This window comes from Phocoena phocoena, chromosome 14 (genome assembly GCF_963924675.1).
Source record: "Phocoena phocoena chromosome 14, mPhoPho1.1, whole genome shotgun sequence".
Classification (NCBI taxonomy): domain Eukaryota; kingdom Metazoa; phylum Chordata; class Mammalia; order Artiodactyla; family Phocoenidae; genus Phocoena; species Phocoena phocoena.
In genome coordinates, this window is record NC_089232.1 from 32,740,371 (window position 1) to 32,762,062 (window position 21,692).

The window sequence follows — 21,692 nt, forward strand, 5'->3', positions numbered from 1 at the left end:
TCTCCATTCCCCAGGTGTGCTCACCGGCCCTGGTACTATCCACCAGGTGGTGCTGAAGCAGGTGATCACGCTCCACTATCCGAAGTCATTCCCAGTGGAGCCATAACACCCTTGGTTTCCCCTTGTCTCCAAAATCGCGAGCTGTCAACTGACTTCATGCTTAATATGCAAACCTAAACTCTGCGGGTGTCGCACCGGGTGCCCTGCCATTAATCTTTTGACCGATGCCTCCCCTTGGCCACTGTCACCACCTATGTATGCCTTAGAGACATGCCAGTTACCTGTGACAGGATTAATAGCTCATCCTACAAGATCTGTGTAAATATATGTGATTCACTACACGGTGTCATTCTTGAGACAAGGATATGCATAATGGAAATAAACACCCATGAGAAGATGTAGCCCCTTGAATATATATGGGTTATTTTCTTTTTCTTGCACACATTCCTAGTTCAGCATGGCGTGCAGTCCACATTAGATGGAATTGCGCCTTCCCTCAGCCATGTCCCCTAAGCTTTGGAAAGACATGTTTCCTGAGATTAAAATCACTGGCTAACGGTTTCCAGCCCCGCTTCCCGTCTCCCTTTCGCCTCTCAGCCTCCTCCTGCCTGGTTGGGGCTCGATCTGCAAGCAATGGTATCCGCAGTCCTTCGCTGACAGAGGGGGTGTCCAGATTCCGAGGTGTCGCCCTTTGGTGTAGTGCCACTTAAACCCAGGACCTACCCTCTCCCTCCCAATCCTCTCCTCCCCCCGCCCCGCGCCGCTCTAGGAGGAGTCAAAATGTCTTCTTCCCCAGCTGGAGGGGATTGTAGTGCGTAAACAGGATTAACTCTCTCCCACCCAGCTGCGCTGAGCAGCCCGCGGCCTGCGGGCCGGAGCGAGCCCCTTGGTGCGCGGAGGGCGAGGCACGGGAAGCGGGGGATGGTGGAGCTCGGGACCTCGGAGCTGTCCCTGGGGCGCGCTTCCTCGCCAAGGGGGGCGGGGGGTCATAGCCTCGGGAGCTGCTCCTCGGAAGCCGGGGCTGACGGCCGCGACGGCTCGGACTCCTAGCCGCAGCCTCTCTCCACCACCTCCCTCTCCCTCCGCTCGCTTCCTCTCCGCCCACCGCGCTCTAGCCGCCGGGTCGCAGCCAGCGCAGTCCTCCGCCCCCCCCGAGCCGCCGCGCCCGCCCTCCCGCGCCCAGCCATGGGGGACCTGCCGGGCCTCGTGCGCCTCTCCATCGCGCTGCGCATCCAGCCTAACGAAGGCCCGGTCTTCTACAAGGTGGACGGCCAGCGCTTCGGCCAGAACCGCACCATCAAACTGCTCACGGGCTCCTCCTACAAGGTGGAGGTGAAGATTAAGCCCACCACGCTGCAGGTCGAGTGAGTGCGGGCGCGCGCAGCGGCTGACCGGCCCCACTTGGGGTACGCGGGGTGGACCGAGGCCCCCGGGACAGCCTGAGCCTCTCCTGGGCACCTCTTGCCTCGCACCGCGCCCAGCGGGCCCAGGAGGTTGGCGGGGAGGAAGTGGGGGGCGGGTATAAGGTCAGCTCCGTGCAACCTAGGTCCCGTCTTCTGCCTTACACTACTGTCTCCGCTGTTCTCGCTTCCCTCCACGTCTCGCGGGGTGGGATGTTTAAAACAGCGACAGGAAGCCAGGGGTTGGGGGCTTTTTTCTTTCCCTGTAGAATTTTCATCCCTTCTGTGCAGCCATCGGCGCGGACCCGAAGGCGGCCGGGGTGGGGCAGAGGGGAGAAGCTCGCCGCGGGGTTCACTTACCAAAATCTCGGTCCTCTGCCCCGTTCTGTGAGGCTGAAGGAGAGAGAAAGGCTGAGGAATGAGGTGTAAAGTCGGGGGCGGGTGATTATTGGGGCTCCCTGAGGGATGCTCCCCACTCCTCCATCAACCCTTATGAGCCTGGGACCCCGGAACTGGAAGAGCAAGACGGAAGGCAGCCTCCTCTGCTTAGGCCTAGTTTCCCGGTTTTCCTTGCCTGGTGTTTTTCTTTTTCTCCCGAATTGTCTGTTCAGCCTGGTGATTAGCAACATCCTGACAACAAAAGGATGGTTTTTTTATACTTATTTATTCGTGGCAGGTTTATCTCTTCTCTGCTACCAGAGGTTGATGCATCCAGTAGGCTCTGGCTGGCAAGTCAGTGTAGGAGGGTGCAGTAGCTTATGGGGAAGTATCCAGGACTGGAACCCTTTACCTCTCAGCTTCCACGTAAGCATGGTGTAAAGTCCAGCGTGGAAAGAGGAAATAAACCATCCTATACTGTATCTACCTTTGGCTGAGCTTGGGAGGTGGGGTGGAGAGGGCTTTGAATCCACCTGACACCTTTTATAGCTTAAGTGTCCTCCAGTAGTTGTTAATTCAACAAACTTGTATTGGCCTTCTAGATGCCAGGCTCCAACTGAACGACCTAGAGCCAAACCTGAGTTGTGTCTAATGCTCTTGGTCCATTTACTTGTCCCCATCACTGATAGCTCCAAGCACCCATCATCCTCACATTCCCCAGTGTTCTGTTCAGTGTTATAATGCAGACTTTTTCTTTCCCTTCTTTCCTGGCAAAACCCCTTCTACCAAGTTATCTGTTCTATTTCCTTCAAGATAGTTCTCTATTTTTCAAGTTAATGTAAAAACAAATTTGTGTTAATGATAAAACTATTTTTTTTTGTTACACTTTAATTTTATCAAAGTTTTTCAGTGCCCTAACCCAGTGGTTCTCAAACTTGAGTCTACATCGGAATCACCTGGAGGGCTCGTTAAAACACATATGGCTGAGCCCCATCCTAGATGTAGTAAACTCTAGTTTACTATATCTAGAGTGGAGCTTAAGAATTTGCTTTCTGATGGTTAGCAGGTGATACTGATACTGCTGGTCCAGGGATGACACTTTGAGAACCATTACCCTAACATGAAGAAATGATGCCAGTGAGAATTTTTGGTGTGTGGCTGGCTTGAGGAAGAGTACCCCAAATTATGGGACCCCTGATTGTTGGAACAGAAGAAAAAACCATTAGAGAACTAGTTCAGTGATTCTCAATCCTACCTGTGCATTAGAATCACCTATGCAACCTTAAAATAAATTTTCTAGTACCCAAACCACACCCCAGACCAACTGAATCCTATTCTCTGGGGTTTGAGATGGGGTGGGTATAGGTAGGTTTTTAATAGCTCCACAGATGAGAAACTAAAGAGGAAGACCATTGACAGAGTCTAACTCAGCCTTGTGCAAGTACTTTGGATGAGAATACTGATGTCAGTCCAGAAAGATTAAGTAGTTGACCTAGGGTCACATGACTGGTTAGCTGGGTAAGTCAAGCCCTCTAAACTCTCAGAACTTTCTGCCACACCACAGTGTCTCTGTTAGCCACACCCTATGGGGTTTTTGCCTGGAGTTGTGGTCCAGACCAGGACAGGGTGCCTAAGCTAGTTCCTACCATATGTGGTCAACTCAAGTCCATTGCAGGAACATTTCCATTGGTGGTGTGCTTGTCCCGCTGGAACTGAAGTCTAAAGAGCCTGATGGGGACAGAATCGTATATACAGGAACATATGAAACAGAAGGTGTGGCCCCAACCAAGAGTGGAGAACGGCAGCCCATCCAGATCACCATGCCGGTAAGGCCTACTTGGGTGTTGGACTGTGGTGCCAAGGCAAGCGGAAACCATGGAAAAGAAAATATGAAACATTATTTCAATTCATGGTTTCATATTCGAATATATTTGTTCATAATGTCCAAGTACAATTAATTAAATGATCCATGCTTCTCCAGTGATCAGTTTCATAGTAATTTCTTATGTGGCAAAAATTTAAGTCTCTCCCTACATTTTTGTAATCTGTTCCATTGATCTGTCTACACTTATGCCAAAGCTGCATTGTTTTAAATACATTGCTTTTACAGTACGTGTTTGTGTATTTTGTAATTGGTCACCTTACTGAACTTGCTTACTAAAATTCTTCATTTGACGATCTTGGGTTTTTCAGGTAGACAGTCATAATCTACATATAATTGTGTCATTTTTTGATTTTTTTTTCTGGCCTTCCTGCATTGGCTTATGTTTCTAGAATAATGTTGCCTACTAATAGTGGTAATCCTTGTCTCCAGGGTTTCACTGTTAGATACAATGTTAGTTTCAAATATTTATTATGTTAAAGCATTCTGTTTCTAGTTCACTAAGAGGTATTTTTTTTTAATTGGGAGGTGTGTTGAATTTCTTCTAATTCCTTTTCCCATCTACGGAGATAGTTTTTCTTCTTTGATATATTAATGGAATAAATATAAAATATACTTTGAAATACTAAACTTCCATTTATTTTTTAAAATAAACCCTACTTAATGTCATTTATTATTTGTAATATATTACTACATTCAATATGCTAATATTTCATTTAGGGTTTTAACATTTTTGTTTGTTTGGTTGATTTATTGGCAAATATATAAGGATTTCCTATATATATCAGGCACTGGGAGAAGAGTGGTGAACGAAATAGATATCCCTGGCTTCATGGGGCTTCTTATCTAGAGGAGAAAAACATACTTTATACATGATTATCAATAATAAAGTAGATCATTGTTATTAGACAAAATGTGCTGAAACAGTAGTGGTACCCTTGGGATATATACCAGGGGTCTTAGTCTAGCTCAAGATTTAGGGGATGGCTTTCTTGAGAAAGAACGAAAGATATGTAAGAGTTGAGGGAAGAGGGAGCATTTGAGGAAAAGGGAGGTACAAGGATCAACAGCTGGGGGAGAGCAGAATGTGTTTCAGTGAACGAGTAGAAAGAAGCCCTGTATAGCTGGAGCAGACAGTGAGGCAGAGACTGGCTCAAGGGTAAGACAGAGTTAACACAACATTGTAAATCAACTATACTCCAATAAAAATTTTAAAAATTAAAAAAAAAAAAAAAGATTAAGCTGGAGAGGAAAGTAGGGTTTAGATGTTACAGGACCTTCTTTCCTTATTGAATTTATCCTAATGCCTGTGGCAATTCATTGAAGGTTTGTAAGTCAACTTTGATAAGCAATTTACATACACATTGTATGTAAATACGTTAACACACCAATTTAAAGTATTCAGTTACATAGATTTTAACTACTGTATAATCACCACCCCAACAAAAATATAGAACATTTCTGTCATCCCAGAAAATTCCTCCAGGCCCATCTGTAATCGATGGCCCCAGGCTTAGCCCTCTCTGACCTTTTTGTCTCAATAACTTAGTTTTAACAGTTCTAGAATTTCATGTAAATAGAATCGTAGCATTGTGTCTGACTTCTTTCACTTAGCATAATGTTCTTGTATAACGTCATTGTAGCATAATGTTGTCACATAAATAGTTGGTTCCTTTTATCACTGAGTAGTATTCCATGGGAAGGATATACTACAGTTGATTTGTCCCTTCACCAATAAATGAACAGCTGGGGTGTTTTCAGCTTTTGAGGTTATGAATAAAGTTGCTATGAATATTTGAGTATGAGTTTTAGAGTGAGGATGTTTTCATTTCTGTTGAGTAAATACCTAAGAGGAGATTTGATGAGTCACATGGTAAGTACATGTTTAACCATATAAGAAATATCCAGACTGCTGTACCATTTCATATTTCAACCAGCAATGTATGAGAATTCCAGTTACTTTACATACTTAATTATATATCAATCTTTTAAATTTGGAAATGCAAAAGACCTAGAAGAGCCCAAACAATTTTGTTTCATGGTCTATAATGTAGTCTTTAAATCAGATAGCCTAAATCTTCCCTCTTTGTTTACTCAGTTATTTTGACTATTCTAGGCCCTTTGCATTGTTATATAGATTTTAGAATGAGCTTGTCAATTTCTCCAAAACATGGGGTATTAATTGGGTTTGCATTAAATCTATATGCCAGTTTGGAAAGATTTGACACTTTATTATTGAGCCTTCTGATACATGAATATATCTGCCTATTTAGGTTTTCTTTAATTCCTCTCTATAATGTATTACAGTGTTCCCTGTACAGATTTTATACGTACTTTGTTAAATTTACCATTAAGTATTTCATATTTAAATGCTACTATAAATGGTGGTTATTACTAGTATGTAGAAGTAAAATTGATTTTTTCTATACTCATCTAGAATCCTGAGGGCTTGCTGATTTCACTTATTAGTCCTAATAGTTGTTCGGGATTTTTTTTGGTAGAATCCCGAAGCTTTTCTATGTATGATACATTTTTTTTTTCATTTTTAAAAAAATATTTATTTATTTATTTTTGGCTTCAGCGGGTCTTAGTTGTGGCACTTGGGCTCTTCGTTGCGGCTGGGCTCTGTAGTTGTGGCGCACGGACTTAGTTGCCCCATGGCATGTGGGATCTTAGTTCCCCGACCAGAGATCAAACCCGCGTCCCCTGCAATGGAAGGCAGATTCTTAACCACTGGACCACCAGGGAAGTCCCTCATTAACATTTTATTGAGGATTTTATATCTGTGTTCCTGAGGAATATTGGTCTATGGTTTTCTTTTCTTGTCATTGTCTGGTTTTTGGTATCAGAGTAATAATACTAGCTGCATAAAATTATTTGGAAAGTTGTTCACTCTACTGTTTTCTGGAAGTTTGTATAGAATTAATATTATTCTTATTTAATGTTGGATAGAATTCACCAATAAAAGCATGCATTTCACTTTGTCTAAAGGTTTTTAGTTACAAATTCAATTTCCTTAATTGATATTGGGCTATTCAGGTTTTATTTCTTGAGTTAATTTTTTAAATAAATTTATTTATTTTTGGCTGCATTGGGTCTTCGTTGCTGCACGCGGGCTTTCTCAGTTGCAGCGAGCGGGGGCTACTCTTCGTTGCGGTACACAGGCTTCTCATAGCGGCGGCTTCTCTTGTTGCGGAGCACGGACTCTAGGCGTGAGGGCTTCAGTAGTTGTGGCACACAGGCTCAGTAGTTGTGGCTCGTGGGCTCTATAGCACAGGCTCAGTAGTTGTGGCGCGTGGGCTTAGTTGCTCTGTGGCATATGGGATCTTCCTGGACCAGGGCTCGAACCCGTGTCCCCTGCATTGGCAGGTGGATTCTTAACCACTGCATCACCAGGGAAGTCCCTTGAGTTAATTTTTGTAATTGGTCTTTGATATCATCCATTTATTTCAATTAAATTGTCAAATTTGTTGGCACAAAGTTGTTGGTAATAATCCTCCACCATACTTTGATGTCTTAGGATCTCTAATGATGTCCACTCTTTCATTCTTGATATTAATAATTTGCCATTCCCCCCCTCTACCAACCAGTCTAGCTAGAGATTTATCAATTTTATTGGCTTTTTCAAAAACCCAGCTTTGTTTTCATATGCTCCACTGGCCTATTTTTCTGTTTCATTGCTTTCTGATCCTATCTTTTTTTAAAGTTAGTTTTTATTTGTATGTTTGTTTGTTTGTTTATTTACGGCTGTGCTGTGTCTTTGTTGCAGCGCATGGGCTTACTTGTGGTATGTGGGATCTTAGTTCCCCGACCAGGGATCGAACCCAGCTCCCCTGCATTGGGAGCCTGGAGTCTTAAGCACTGGACCATCAGGGAAGTCCCCTGATCCTATCTTAATTATTTATTTCCTTCTTTTGTTTGCATTAAGGTATTTTAATTGAGGCTATACACACACACATATACACACAGAGTAAAATGATCTCTTTGTATATTGTACAGTTCGGTTTTCCATAGTTGGACTATATGCACTGAAGTGTGCATTTCTTTGAATCTTTTCTTCTTGGGGCTCACTGAATTTCTTGAATCTGTAAGTTAGTGTTCTTCCAAATTTGGGTATTTTTAACTGTTATTTTGTTTCAAATTTCTTTTCAACTTTATTCTTTTCTTGTAGTTCCTCAATTACACATCGGACAGCTTGGTATTATCCCACAGATCTTTACAGTCCTGTCCAGTTTCCTAAAAGAAAATTGGTTGTTCAAATTAGATCATTTCTATTGATGTATACTCAAGCTCAGTGATTTTTTTTCTTCTGCCATTCCCAGGCTACTCTTGTGTTTATTTTCTGAAATTTTTTCTGTCATTGTACTTTTCAGCTCTAGAGTTTTCTATTTGTATTTTCTATAGTTTCCATCGCTCAAGATTCCCTATGTTTGCTCATTGAGACCATGTGCCCCTTTACTTCTTTGAGCATATTTATAATTGCTGGTTTGAAATACTTGTTTGGTAGATCCAGTATCTGGCCCCATTTAGAGTAGGAATGACTTTTTTTTCCTGAATGTGGGTCATGCTTTCCTGTTTTGTTACATGTTTGATAATATTTGATTAGAAACTAAACATTGTAGATAATATATTATTGATTCTAGTTTCTTTTATTCTTCTGAGGATTAGTCTCTTTTTAAATTCTAGCAATTCTAGTAACATTGCTGGACTCAAACTACAAATTCTGTCTTCTCAGCAGGGTAGCAGCTGATATCTCTGCTTAATTTTTTTCAACTTCCAGTTGCTGCTTTTCTAGCCTGGTTCCCTTGTTCCAGTGGAGTTTAGCAGTCAGCCAAGGAATTGGACAGTTTATACTAAGATTTTGGGATCCATCCACCCTGAGGTTTCTCTAAATTTCCAGCTGCTCTGCCAGTCCTGAGCCCTTTGCTTTGATACTTTCAAACCAGTAAGATTCCAACTTCTCAGGTTTGGGAATGCATTCAATTAAAAAAACAAAACAAACAAACAAACAAAAAGTGAACTTACAAATCTTATTCAGCATAATTTTCTCTTTCAAGAATAAAGTCTTCTCTTAGACGAAACCAACCCTGCTGACACCTTGATCTGGGACATCTAACCTCTCAAACTGTGAGACAATAAACTTCTGTTGTTTGGAAAAGAAAGAAGAAAAGAGACTCTTTACTGGTTTGTCTGCTTTTTCAAGCAGAAGAAGCTCCCTCCCACCAGCCCATACAAGCAGTTAGGGAAGAATTATGGCAGAGTTATAGTCAGATTTTGGGTCTCACCTCTTCCGTAGCTCTCTTGTTTCCAGGATTTTCTCCCTAAATTTCCAGCTGCTCTGCCAGCCCTGAACACTGTCTTCTGCCACTTCTCGCAGGTAAAGCTGCCATTTACATGGGCCAGAACTGCCAGGGGATTGGGGAGTACCCTCAAGCAAAAAAGCCGCACGGACAATTCTTAACTGTTATAGTTGAGATCTTTCAAGGGTAACTCTGGTTTCTGTCCTGCTTTTAGTTGCTTTTTAAAGCCTTCAAATAGTTTTTGTTTATATTTTGTCAGATTTTATAATTCTCTATGTAAGTTTCACCCACCAACTCCCCATTTTTAAAAACATTTCAATGTAGGACTTCCAGTTCCTGGTAATGTGACGAGATTTGCATGTTGTTAAAATCGGTCTAGTAGCAATATGTAGGAGATAGGCAAAGGACAATTAGAAGATTCTTCACCATTTAAGATGTGGTGTTAGGGTAAATAACTTAATAAAAAGAATTGGGCACATTTTCATAGTTTGTGCTCTGAAACAATTTACATAGCATAGGACTTAGCTGTTACTTGAAAGTCTGACAGAATTTCCCCATAAAAGTCAGGATCCAAAATAATGGTATTTGGAAGGAATATCCCTAACTTTCAACTTAGTCCATAATGTTTGCCTTTGGGGGGCTTCGAAGATTTTACTGAGTCAATTTTAGTTGTTTTTCTGAGGAAATCATCCATTTCTACAGAAACACATTTTAAAAGGTATTTTTAGACTTCTAGGAAAATATTTGAAGATCACACATCCAACAAAGGGCTGGTGGATCAAAATAAATCTCTTTTAAATCATAAGTGTCCTTCTACCGTAGTGTATCGAGAATAGCATATGTAATTAGAGTTGAAAGGAAACATTAACTCGAAGCAAAACTGCAAATACTAAAGTTATTAGAGGGCTTCCCTGGTGGCGCAGTGGTTGAGAATCTGCCTGCCAATGCAGGGGACACAGGTTCGAGCCCTGGTCTGGGAGGATCCCACATGCTGCGGAGCAACTAGGCCTGTGAGCCACAGCTACTGAGCCTGCGCGTCTGGAGCCTGTGCTCCGCAACAAGAAAGGCTTCAATAGTGAGAGGCCCGCGCACCGCGATGAAGAGTGGCCCCCGCTTGCCACAACTAGAGAAAGCCCTCGCACGGAAATGAAGACCCAACACAGCAAAAATAAATTAATTAATAAAAAAAATAAAGTTATTAGAATTTTATTTTTGTTTATTTTTTAAAATTTTGTTGAAGTATAGTTGATTTACAATGTGTTGATTTCTTCTGTACAGCTAAGGGACTCAGTTATACATATATATAGATATATATATTCTTTTTCATATTCTTTTCCATTATGGTTTGTCACAAAATATTGAATATAGTTCCCCATTGCTATACAGTATGACCTTGTTGTTTTTCCATCCTATATATAATAGTTTGCCTCTGCTAATCCCAAACCCCTATTCCTTTCCTCCCCTACTCTCCCTCCCGCTTGGCAACCACAAGTCTGTTCTCTATACCTGTGAGTCTGCAGTTTCATAGATGTGTTGATTTGTATAGTATTTTAGACTCCACGTATAAGTGACATCGTGTGGTATTTGTCTTTCTCTTTCTGACTTATTTCACTTAGTATGATAACCTCTAGGTCCATCCATGTTGCTGCAAATGGCATTATTTCATTCTTTCTGATGGCTAAGTAATATTCCATTGTGTGTATGTATGTATGTATATATATATATATATATATATATATATATATCACATCTTCTTTATCCATTCACTGTCAATGGACATTTAGGTTATTTCCATGTCTTGGCTATTGTAAATAGTGCTGCTATGACCATAGGGGTGCATTTATCTTTTCAAATTATAGTTTTGTCTGGGTATATGCCCAGGAGTGGGATTGCTGGATCATGTGGTAGTTCTATTTTCAGTTTTTTGAGGAACCTCCATACCATTTTCCATAGTGGCTGCACCAATTTACATTCTCACCAACCGTACAGAGGTTCCCTTTTCTCCACACCCTCTCCAGCATTTGTTATTTGTAGACTTTTTAATGATGGCTATTCTGACTGGTATGAAGTGGTCCTCATTATAGTTTTGATTTGTGTTTCTCTAATAGTTAGTGATGTTGAGCATCTTTTCATGTGCCTATTGGCCATCTGTCAGAATTTTAATGAGAGCCCAAGGGCCAGTGAGCTAACTTTAAGTTGTTCATTCTTTCACTGAACTGGTACTGAGCACTGGGTCAAGTGCAGGAGTGGTCACCATAGATGAGACTGTACCCCATCTTCCAGGTGGTCACAGAGCAGGAGAGCAGACCTCCCCACCTTCTCCCTGGAACCAGTATGGGCTGAGGGGACCAGAGGTATAACTTGCTCTGGTTTTAGAAGGCTGGAGTCATACTTCTTTTGCTATAGGTGTAAACAGAACCCTAGGGAGGAAGATTAACTTATTTTAGAAAGAACTCAATTAAACACTTCTTAATTGGATCTGTAAAGTGAGAACTTCTACATAATTTTGAATGAGAATGAAACAAAGTTATTTTTTTAATGTGAGAATGATTTAGACCAAGTCATGAAACAAAAGATTTTCTTACTCACCATAAGTCTGGATTGCCTGTCCAGGCACGGCTGAAAGGTTGGAGAGCCTTTAGATGCTTTGGGAGGATGTTGTAGTGACAAGGATCTCTATGCTGTAACTAATGAATCCTGAGTCCCAACAGTAAAACCTAGATTCTTCCATATAATTTCCACTCTAGAAGAAGCAGGTGATTGATAGTTGATTGTTCCAACAATGATCGCACAGTGTTTGGTTTGAGCATTGGCCATGCATTTGTATCTTATTTGTAATAGGCTGATTCTAAGGAAAACAATTGAAATTAGAGGTTTCCTGATCATGTCAGCGGCTCTTATGTTAAATTCAAATGTTCATTCTAGTGGTGAAGCTTTCAGCTAGCCTTCATCATTATCCTACAATGTTTTTAAGTTACCAATATTTCAAACTTAAGTTTTAAAAAGTATGGACATACCCCATTCTCACAGACAACACCAAAACATTGAAATATCCAGGTAAATGCAATCAATTAAGCAGGAAGTTCCTGGATTATTAAATTTACATTCTTCACCAAGGGAAACATCAGTGCTATGGGTGCCTGAGGAAACGTCTGGAATGTCAGAATTAGAACTGGAAATTATTAAGGTATTGGGATGCCATCTACTTCTGTAATTAACTGTGATCCCAGGCAAACCTTCATTCAATGGGCCTGTTTCCTCAATGCAAATAGGTGGATTCCACTATCTGATCACTAAGACCACTGTCAGCCCTAACATGGTGTGAAAATTACAAACTTACCTTTAGGGGTGTGGTACTAATTATTTGCTGAAGAAAGTCAGATTCTCAAATACTGTCATTTAGGATCACACCAAATAGGACTGAAATCCCACAAATTTAGGTAGGATTCCTTTCTGGTTGGGCACAGACTCACAGAGAAGTGTGGGGATGCATCCCAGCATTTCAAGGGCTTTGCGTGATTTTCTTAAAAAATTGTAATATATCATGACAAGGTTCAGAAATGTGCATAAACTTTTAAGGCACCAGTAATCCCTACATTTTGGTATGGCTCATTTTCAGATTACCTTCCACATATATACATTCTGTAGTTGCAATAGCTTTTAATACATATTTTGTACAACTTTCTACATATTCATTTTTATAATTTTAAGGGTAACATAAGACTCTATCACAATATATCATAATGATTACACTCTTACCCAGATATTAGCTATATAGATTGTCCAATCATAAAAAGTGCTATAATGTAAAGTTTTGTGCATATAGTTACCTCAATCTGAGTAAAAATACTTGGTCAAGAGAACTGAATCTTTATGGCTGTTCCCACATATGGCCTTTTTGCTGGTTTTTTTTTTTTTAAGATGTACATACTATTTTACAATGTTACTAGCAATAAACAGCATTGAGAATTACTTTAAAAAAATAGATTTTCTATATTACTTTTCACTATCACAAGAATGAACATTTCTACATGTTAATTTAATTTTGTTTCTCCTTGTGTATATTATTCTTTCATGTTTCATCAATACTTCTGTTGGAAATTATTTTTTAAAAAACTCAGACTCCTAATAAAGATAAACAGTCTGTTGTATCTGTCATATTTCTCTCACTATCGCTTTATTTTTATTTTCCATTGTGTAGAAATATAATTACATTAAAATTTTTCATTTTCTGTTACGATTTCTTCTTTTAAAATTAAGACGGTTATTTTTTCCATAGACTTGACAGTCTATTTTGGTTTTCCCATAGTTTTGGATTTTATGAGATTTAACTTTCCTCTTATTCAAACTTGATTTATATGTTTATACTGTACATCATTTTCCAAAAGATTTAAGCTGGTATTTAGCATTTTATGAGTCCCAGCAGCAAAGCCTAGGCTCTTAAATATAATTTCCACTCTAGAAGAAGCAGGTGAATGATTGTTCCAACAGTGCTCGCACAGCTTTTGGTGTGAGCATTGGCCATGCATTTGTATTTTATCTGTAATACGTGATTCTATTACAATTGAAATTAGTATTTTTTTTTTAATTTTTATTCATTTATTTTTTGGTTGCACTGGGTCTTTGTTGTGGTGCGCGGGCTTCTGATTGCAGTGGCTTCTCTTGTTGTGGAGCATGGGCTCCAGGTACACGGGCTTCAATAGTTGTGGTGTGCGGGTGGGCTCAGTAGTTGTGGCTTGCAGGCTCTAGAGCGCAGGCTCAGTAGTTGTGGCGCATGGGCTTAGTTGCTCTGCAGCATGTGGAATCTTCCCGGACCAGGGCTCGAACCCATGTCCCCTGCATTGGCAGGCAGATTCTTAACCACTGTGCCACCAGGGAAGTCCTAGAATTATTATTAATTGAAATTAGAGAAGGTTTCCTGATCAAGTCAGCAACTATAATGTTAATTGAAAATTTCATTCTAGTGATGAAAGCCTTACATATGTTTTAACACTATATTACGACTTTTGTCAAGCTTAAGTATTGTAAATTACAGACACAACCACTTTCACAGGTAATAAGGAAGTCTTGAGATCCCCAAGTAAATGCAGTTAATCAAGTAGGTGAATCCAGCAAGGGAAGCTGAATTAAAGGTACACCAAAGCAACTTCTTACGAGTCTAAGGTTACCTCAGAGTAGTTTGTCAGATTTTTATAAATCATTGGCTAAATGATGCTAGGGTAATTGGCTATTTGGAGGAAACATCACTGCTGTTCTTTCTGGATGCCATACTTCAAAAAGATATTTCAGATGGATCCCAGGGTTATCTGTAAAAAGTCAACTTTGTAAAAAATCAAAGTGAAAAGAATTAATCTAAACCTTAAAGAAATGGAAGAAATCTAAAGGTGAAAATGGAAAGCTTTGATTACATAAATGTAAAATTCCTGTTAAACATTGTAAACAAAGTTAAATTTTCCTTAAAAGGCAATTTAAATTAAAAGGCAAATGATGGTTAGTGAAAAACTTATTTGTAACATGGATGGTTAAGCTGTGTTGCCTCGATTTGCCGCTGCGCCACTAGGGAAGCCCCAAGATGCTTATTTATACTGATTTTATTTACTAAGGAAATAACATCATGTCTCTATCAATATAATCTCATTCTGTGCTCCCAAGTCAGTGGATTTCTAAGTGACTCTATTCTTGGTGAATTTCACATGTCTCCAGTGGATTTGGGTGGAATGGTGAGTAGAGAGAAGTACTCTGGGAATTCTAGGGCATCTGGTTGTAAGACCACCCTGGAAATTGTTTAAAACAAGTTCTTCAGATTCCTCATTTATTACTGAGCACAACAAATGAGTCTCCTCTCTTTGGAAGCTGATGGGTTCTCTTCCACATTGGTTATGAAATAAAAGTGTACCAAGCCTTGCAACTTATAAGAACACTAGGGCAAATAAAATGTCCAGGTACGTAGTAGAGTGTCAGTGTCAGAATAGACTGGGTGGCTTAAACAGCAAATATTTATTTTTCACAGTTCTGGAGGCTGGAAGTCCAAGATCAAGGCGCCAGCAGACCTGGTATCTGGTGAGAACAATCTTTCTGATTCACAGACAGCTGCTTTCTTGCTGTGTTCGCACATGAAGGAAAGCAGAGAAAGACAGAGATCATCCCTCTCGTGTCTATTTTTATAGGGGACACTAATCCGATTCATGAGGGCTCCATCTTCACACCCTAATTACTTCTGGAAGGCCCCACTTCCAGATACCATCACGTTGGGGATTTAGGCTTCAACATATGAATTTTGGGGAGCTACAAACACTCAGTCCATAGTAGTGTCCTAAAGCACTCTACACACGGCAGTTCATAGATGTTCTCACTCAGGGAGAAAAAAGAAAAACCATTCAGTACCTGTTAGCTCATTTGCTTATATAAATAATTTGGTACATTGATTATAGTTTCTAGATAGGAATTAGGAAACCTAGCTTCTTGACCTGCCTCTAGCATTAGCTGGCTACACAGTGTAGACCTAGGCCAACTCACTTAACCTCTCTGAATATTAGTTCTTTCATCCTTAAAATGGAGATGTTAAAACCAGTCACAACACCAATGTGGAATGACATGTGAAAGTAATTGTATTAAAAAAAAAGAGCTATTAAATGCACAGAATTATACCATGTATAATTGCATTACCTGGGAGCCTGCCTGGGTGAATTTTCCTTGGAAGGCACAGATGGGTTGGGAGGGAATGGAGAGCTTGTAGTTGCTTCCTCTGTTCTTCAAGAGTAATGTCAGCTTTGGATAGCACATCTGTTCTTAGCCAGAAGAGAAGAAATCCTGAGTTAGGTAGAGAGATGCCCAGGAAATAGAACTCTAGAAGGAAGAATAGGAAGAAGGTTAATGGGAAGTTAAAACAACTAAGGTGTGGGAGAGAGGAAGACATATGCCTATTTAGCAGCAGTTAAGTTTACTTTAATAAGACCTTGGGTCCAACATTAATAACAGAGAAACAAAGTAGAAGCACCTAAACATCCCATATCTTTAGCTGTGACTTGCTGTCAACAGACTTCTATTTTGGTCTCCTGTGTTGCTGAGAACTCTTAGATTGAGACTTTATTAATTTTAAGGTCATTCAGGTGTAAGTGTAGTGCCTTAAGGCTTTTTGTTTTGTTTTGTTTTGTTTTTTTGCCTGTGGTTGTGATCATCTTTGTTTGTTTGTTTTTGTGACCAACTTTTATTTATATCTGTTTCAGAAAAGGTATTGTCTTTCCCACTTACCTAGCCTGATATCAAGCTGCTCCCTCAAAAGTTTAGCTGGTGTTTGTAAAATATTTTTATAACTTAATTTAATTCAGTTGCACTTAAAATGTACAGTGTCCTGTGCTGGTCAAAAATAATAATAAGTCATCTTGGTGATTTGTAAAATGAGATATCGGTTTATTATTACCACCATTACCCTATTGTAAACAAAGTTGTAATATTTTCATTAGCATATATGTATCCTTAATAGAATTTATTAAATCCCTAGGGTTCAAGGGATATATATGTTAATTTTTCAGGGGTGATAGATCCATTTCACCACTTAAAATATTCTTTCTGATTATAAAAGTAACTATTTATTGCAGAAAACCTAAGTAGAAAAGATATAAAAACAATTTCTTAGAGAGCTATTGTTAATATTTTTTCATTTTCTTTTCTCTATGCATCTTATTTTGTGTATTTGAACTCATAATGTATATAAAGTGTTTTAATCTTTTTCCTGTTAAAATTGTAATCATTTTCTTTCATCATTAAAACTAAATTCCTGTTTAGTGATTATATAAATTCATAGTACAGATATTTCACCATTTTCATAATAATTTCCTAAAGTTGGATGCTTAAATTGCTTCCAGTATTTGGAAATGTTTGCTAAGCTGATAGGTGAATAATATCTCTGTAAAGTATGTATTTCTTTAATTACTAATAATATTACACTTGAATATTTTTCAGATGTTAGCCAAGTTTTTAATGAACTGTCCAGTTTTATCCAAATGTTCTTAGTAGTTCTTACTAGTTAATTCATATAATATTTTATATTAAGGATATTAGCTATTTGGTAATACTTGTAAATACTTACAATTTGGCTTAACATTTTTTCTGATTAGTAAAAGTAAAATTCAATCATTAAATTTTTAAAGTACAAATAAGTACATAGAAGAAAATAAAACTTATTCCATCAGCATTCACATGTGTAATTTTAATGGAATTAACACTAGACAGTCTTGTTGGTACTCTGCTTAGTTCAGGTGACAATATAGAATATACTAGAAAAATTTTATTAAATATTTACATTTAGAATTGTTACATAGTATTCCACTATACACATATGCCATAATTAATTAAGGATGGAAAGTTAGTGTTCAATTTTTCACTACTCGAAACCCTGTGGTATTCTTAAGATAAATTATAAGTGAAATTACTGGACCCAAGTATGTTCACACCTTTACTTGATACAAATTACCCTTCCGGAAGGCTATGTAATTCAGTTCCCACTGGCAGCGTTCAGAATACCTGTTTCCTTGGTGCTCACTAAAAATCCATAGTTCTAATTTTTAATCAACTTTATTGTATAGTTTACATATAATAAATGTACCCATTTTAAGTATACTGATCAATGAGTTTTAACAAACACATACATATACTCTTGTAACCACCACCCCAATCAAGATGTAAAATGTTTCCATTACCCCAAAAAGTTCCCTCTTGCACATTTTCATCAATCATCAATTCCCTCCTCCTACCCGAGGTAACTTGGGTAACCACAGATGTTTCCTGTCAGCATAGATTATATTCTATCACTATAAGTTATATGGAGATATATATATATATATATATATATATATATATATATATATATATATAAATGGAATCATATAGTACATGTATTCTTTGGGGTCTAGATTCTTTTGCTCAGCATGTCTTTGAGATCCATCACTGTTGCTGCCTGAATCGGTATGTTCTATTATTGAGTAAAAAGCCATTTTACTGATATACCAAAATGTGTCTGTCACCAGGTGAATGATGAAACATTTGGGTTGATTCCAGGCTGGGGCTTTTGTGAATAAAGCTGCCTATATGTGCACAGGTCTTTAAGCTATGACTCTCTAAAAAGAGATCCTTCATTTTCTTACCTGGGAGAAGATTTGTGGACTCTAGGTATATCACCTTCTGTTTCAGGTCAAGCAGATTTCTCAAAGGCAAGCCGTACCTTGTTTTAGGGTCCGATTAGCAGGATGAGGCAATGGGGCAGGCTGTGATTTTGAGAGCATCTTGGAAGGCTATCTGGGGAGCACCTGATCTCCCTCCTCCTGTAGCAGCCGCAAGCATAAGGCTCCTGTTGCTCACAGCCCTCCCCCACGATGTCTTCTGGCTCCTGACAAGTCTAAGAACCCTGCTAAGTCAGGCCTGGCCTCTTCCCGTGACGGGGGGGTGGGTCAGAGGAGAAAATAACGACAGGCATCATGCTGTTTACTGCCACATCCCCTAAATAGCTCCAGGAGGCAGTGGCAGGGTCAGGCTACCCTACAGGCCACTTGAGCCCCTGCCCAATGGCCTCTAGGGTATTCTGTGCCCTCTTCTCAGCTACATGAGAATTGTGTGCTCAGGACTCCGTAGAATTCCGTGCAGTATTTGCATGGCCTTCCTTCTGGAAGTGGAATGCAAACTTCTTGAGAGCAAAGGATCACGCCTTATACAAATTTTTCTATGTACGAGGCACACAGTAGGTGCTCACATAGGGTTTTGGGTCATGTAAAATCAGAACCTGAGACATGGGCATGGCTTATAAACACTCAATAGTATTTGAAAGTTAAAGTAGGATCTTTAACAAACAAATGCTTCCGATAACATAGTTTTCCCTGGAATTGAAATTAGTGATGGGAGGGCAGTTGTAGCTTTTGTTTCGTGTGGCTGCGCACATGTTATTTTGTACAGCTATTTTTCGAAAAAGAAACCAAAGACGATCATTAAACACCATTCCCTCTCTTCCCAATCTCCCTTCTGTGGCAACCTCTGAAATTCTGAGATTCTAAGAGAAGTTTCCAGAACCTAAATATGGGAAACAGATACATTTGGGGAGTTATTTGTATTTAAAGGCAATATGATAACAAATGCCATGAGTGGGATGGGAATAAGATTTTATAGAGAAATAAATGGTTTACAGACAGCTTTTCAGGAAAATCTCTCTCATAATAAAGGAAGATAGTTCATTAGAGTAAGGGCCTAAGCTTTCAGACCACAAGAGCCTGGAGTGATTACACAGATTACACCTCCTTACACAGTACATCTGTTTCTAAGTCTAAAGTCACTCTGCTCGCTGCATGCCGGGCAGTAAGTCGGGAGACAAGTTATTGGGGGAACTTTATTTGGAAAAGCAGCAGACTGAGAAGGTGGCGGACTAATGTCCTAGAGAACCGTCTTACCCCAGTCAGAATTCAGGCTTCGTTTATACTAAAAGGTGAGGGGCAGGGGTGAAGGGGGAGTTGGTTGGTGCAAACTTCTTGGTGCAGGAATCCTTTGTTCTTGCAGCTGTCCATGGAGGTCAGGTCACGATGTTCCCGTAAACCTCCAACAAGACAAATGTTATCCTCTGTTCTGCACTTTTTATCTTTATATGAATGGGAAAGTGTTGTACTCTTAAAGGTCAGAGCCTTGAGAATGGGCCGTCCTGTATATTGCAGGCTATAGGCAACATTCTTAACTCGAAGCAAAAGCAGTAGAATACAAAGGTTGAAGTAAAAGAAACAGATCTAATATGGAGTCAGATTTGTTCTTCCCTGTTATATCTCTTTCACGAACATCAACTCTTATGTTTGCTCATGGCAGAATGAGGTTTTGATGGGGCGTGTTTCTCTTCCCTCAGTTCACTGACATTGGGACCTTCGAGACGGTGTGGCAGGTCAAGTTTTACAATTACCACAAGCGAGATCACTGCCAGTGGGGAAGCCCCTTCTCCGTCATTGAGTACGAATGCAAGCCCAATGAGACCCGCAGTCTCATGTGGGTGAACAAGGAGTCCTTCCTCTGAAGATGGCGCTTTCTGATGCTGTTGGACAGTCTCTTCAAAGATCCACTTTTAGATAACCCAGCACAAGCCTTCACCAAGGCACACCACTCCGTTGCTGTCTCCCATTGGGTGCCAATTATCTACTAGCCCTGATTATTCTGAATGTGTAATTCCCCTCTGATGCAATGTCCCTGACATAAAAGGTCATGATGTACCCTGCCCGAGAGACTCCCTTTCTGTATTCTGTGTTGGTGTTCCTCCCTCCAGTTGTTCTTGGTCACGCTGGTGGCCACTTGGAGGAGCTCTGTGGAATCCGCAGGCTGTGTCCCACACTTAACTTTCCCACTGAATGACTGTGCTGTTTTGTTTCCAAGTTGAGTGCTTCCCTCTTTTTTGTTAAATGTCAAGTAAAAAATAACAGTGTGCTTGGGTTCCATCCCAAGTGTGCAAGGGTAACATGTAACTTGGGATGTTTTCCATCTGTGTCAAAGTAGCCTTTGTGAAAATGTGATGCAAACAGCAGTCAATGGGACTCAAGTGTTGTGCTTTCTATAAACAGCTCGGCTATTTCAGGGAAGAATAATGACGAAAGAAAAGGACAAATATTTAAGAAGTGTTTATAACGTATTACAACTCAAATAATGTAAGGTATTGTGCTGTGGCCTAGTGGAAGTGGGAACGAGCCTTGTGTGGACCACTGTTAAACAAGGTGACCAAAGTGACAGGGTTAACTCTTTGGCAAGTGACTGTGGTGTCCAAACAGGCATGCTGATGGCCTCCCTACATTCCCCTCCACTTGAACTTTGTAAAACTGTGTATGGAACTATAATCAACTTTTGATATTTCTTAATAAAGGCATTGAAAATCATCCTTGACTTGCCTTCTTAATTTGGGCAATATCTGTCTAGCAGGTGGACCTCTGCCCCAGGCCAGCTCTACTAAGATTGCTACTGAATCCGGGCAGGTACCGCTCACCACACGACAGGTCAGTAAATCAAGAGATGAAGTGGAGGGGCACAGAATAACGACTTTATTCGGAAAGCCAGCAGACCAGGTAGATGGTGGACTACTGTCCCAAAGATTAGAATTCAGGCATCTTTTATATTAAAAGGGGAGGTGGTGTGGCTGTTTGCTGCAGACTTCTTGGTGCCGGAATCCTTTGTTCTTGCAGCTGTCCACGTGGGTCAGGTCACGATGTTCCTGTAAACCTCCAACAAAACAAATGTTATTTTCTCTTCTGCAACTTCTTAATCTCTCTATGATTGGGAAAGTGTTACACTTTTAAAGGTCAGAGCCTTGAGAATGGGCTATCCTGTATATTTCAGACTCTAGGCAACATTCTTTTACCAAAGGTGCAGAGCCAGCATGCCCAAGCACAGGCAACAGAGCACAAGGATTAGAGCTAAAGGAATAGATCCAATATGGAGTCAGGTTTGTTCTTCTCTGTTACAAGACCACCATCTATGTTGCAGGGTGAGGGGGATATACCTGGAGTAGAAATAGCACACTTAACCCATAGATCAATTCTGACCATTAAACAGGGACTACTCTACCGGCTGCAACAAAGCTAGCACAGGCTTGGGCTCTTGGTGGACAATCAAAAAATGCTTGTTCCTGTCCTCTCTCTATTCCTCCTTCCAGGGTGACCACACCCCTATCAGCCAGCTATATAGCTGAGCAGCTTTAGGATGTGGTGCTGTAACAATGCATGTACC

At 40.1% G+C, this 21,692-nt stretch overlaps 1 protein-coding gene across 1 annotated transcript; it reads left to right on the forward strand.

Moving 5' to 3' along the window:
- Positions 1-812: 812 nt before the first annotated feature.
- On the forward strand, positions 813-20,845 carry CNRIP1 (cannabinoid receptor interacting protein 1). The gene is made up of 3 exons (XM_065891447.1): positions 813-1,364; positions 3,454-3,604; positions 19,834-20,845. Exons 1-3 carry the CDS (start codon positions 1,186-1,188, stop codon positions 19,996-19,998), a joined length of 495 nt encoding a protein of 164 aa, XP_065747519.1. The 5' UTR covers positions 813-1,185; the 3' UTR covers positions 19,999-20,845.
- Positions 20,846-21,692: the final 847 nt, after the last annotated feature.

What these genes read in the sequence shown, in the direction of transcription:
- CNRIP1 (XM_065891447.1), top strand. Translation starts at nt 1,186, where the DNA reads ATGGGGGACCTGCCGGGCCTCGTGCGCCTCTCCATCGCGCTGCGCATC. An exon ending in CCCACCACGCTGCAGGTCGA is followed by an intron (nt 1,365 to 3,453) that starts GTGAGTGCGGGC and finishes AGTCCATTGCAG; the next exon opens with GAACATTTCCATTGGTGGTG. An exon ending in CCATCCAGATCACCATGCCG is followed by an intron (nt 3,605 to 19,833) that starts GTAAGGCCTACT and finishes CTCTTCCCTCAG; the next exon opens with TTCACTGACATTGGGACCTT.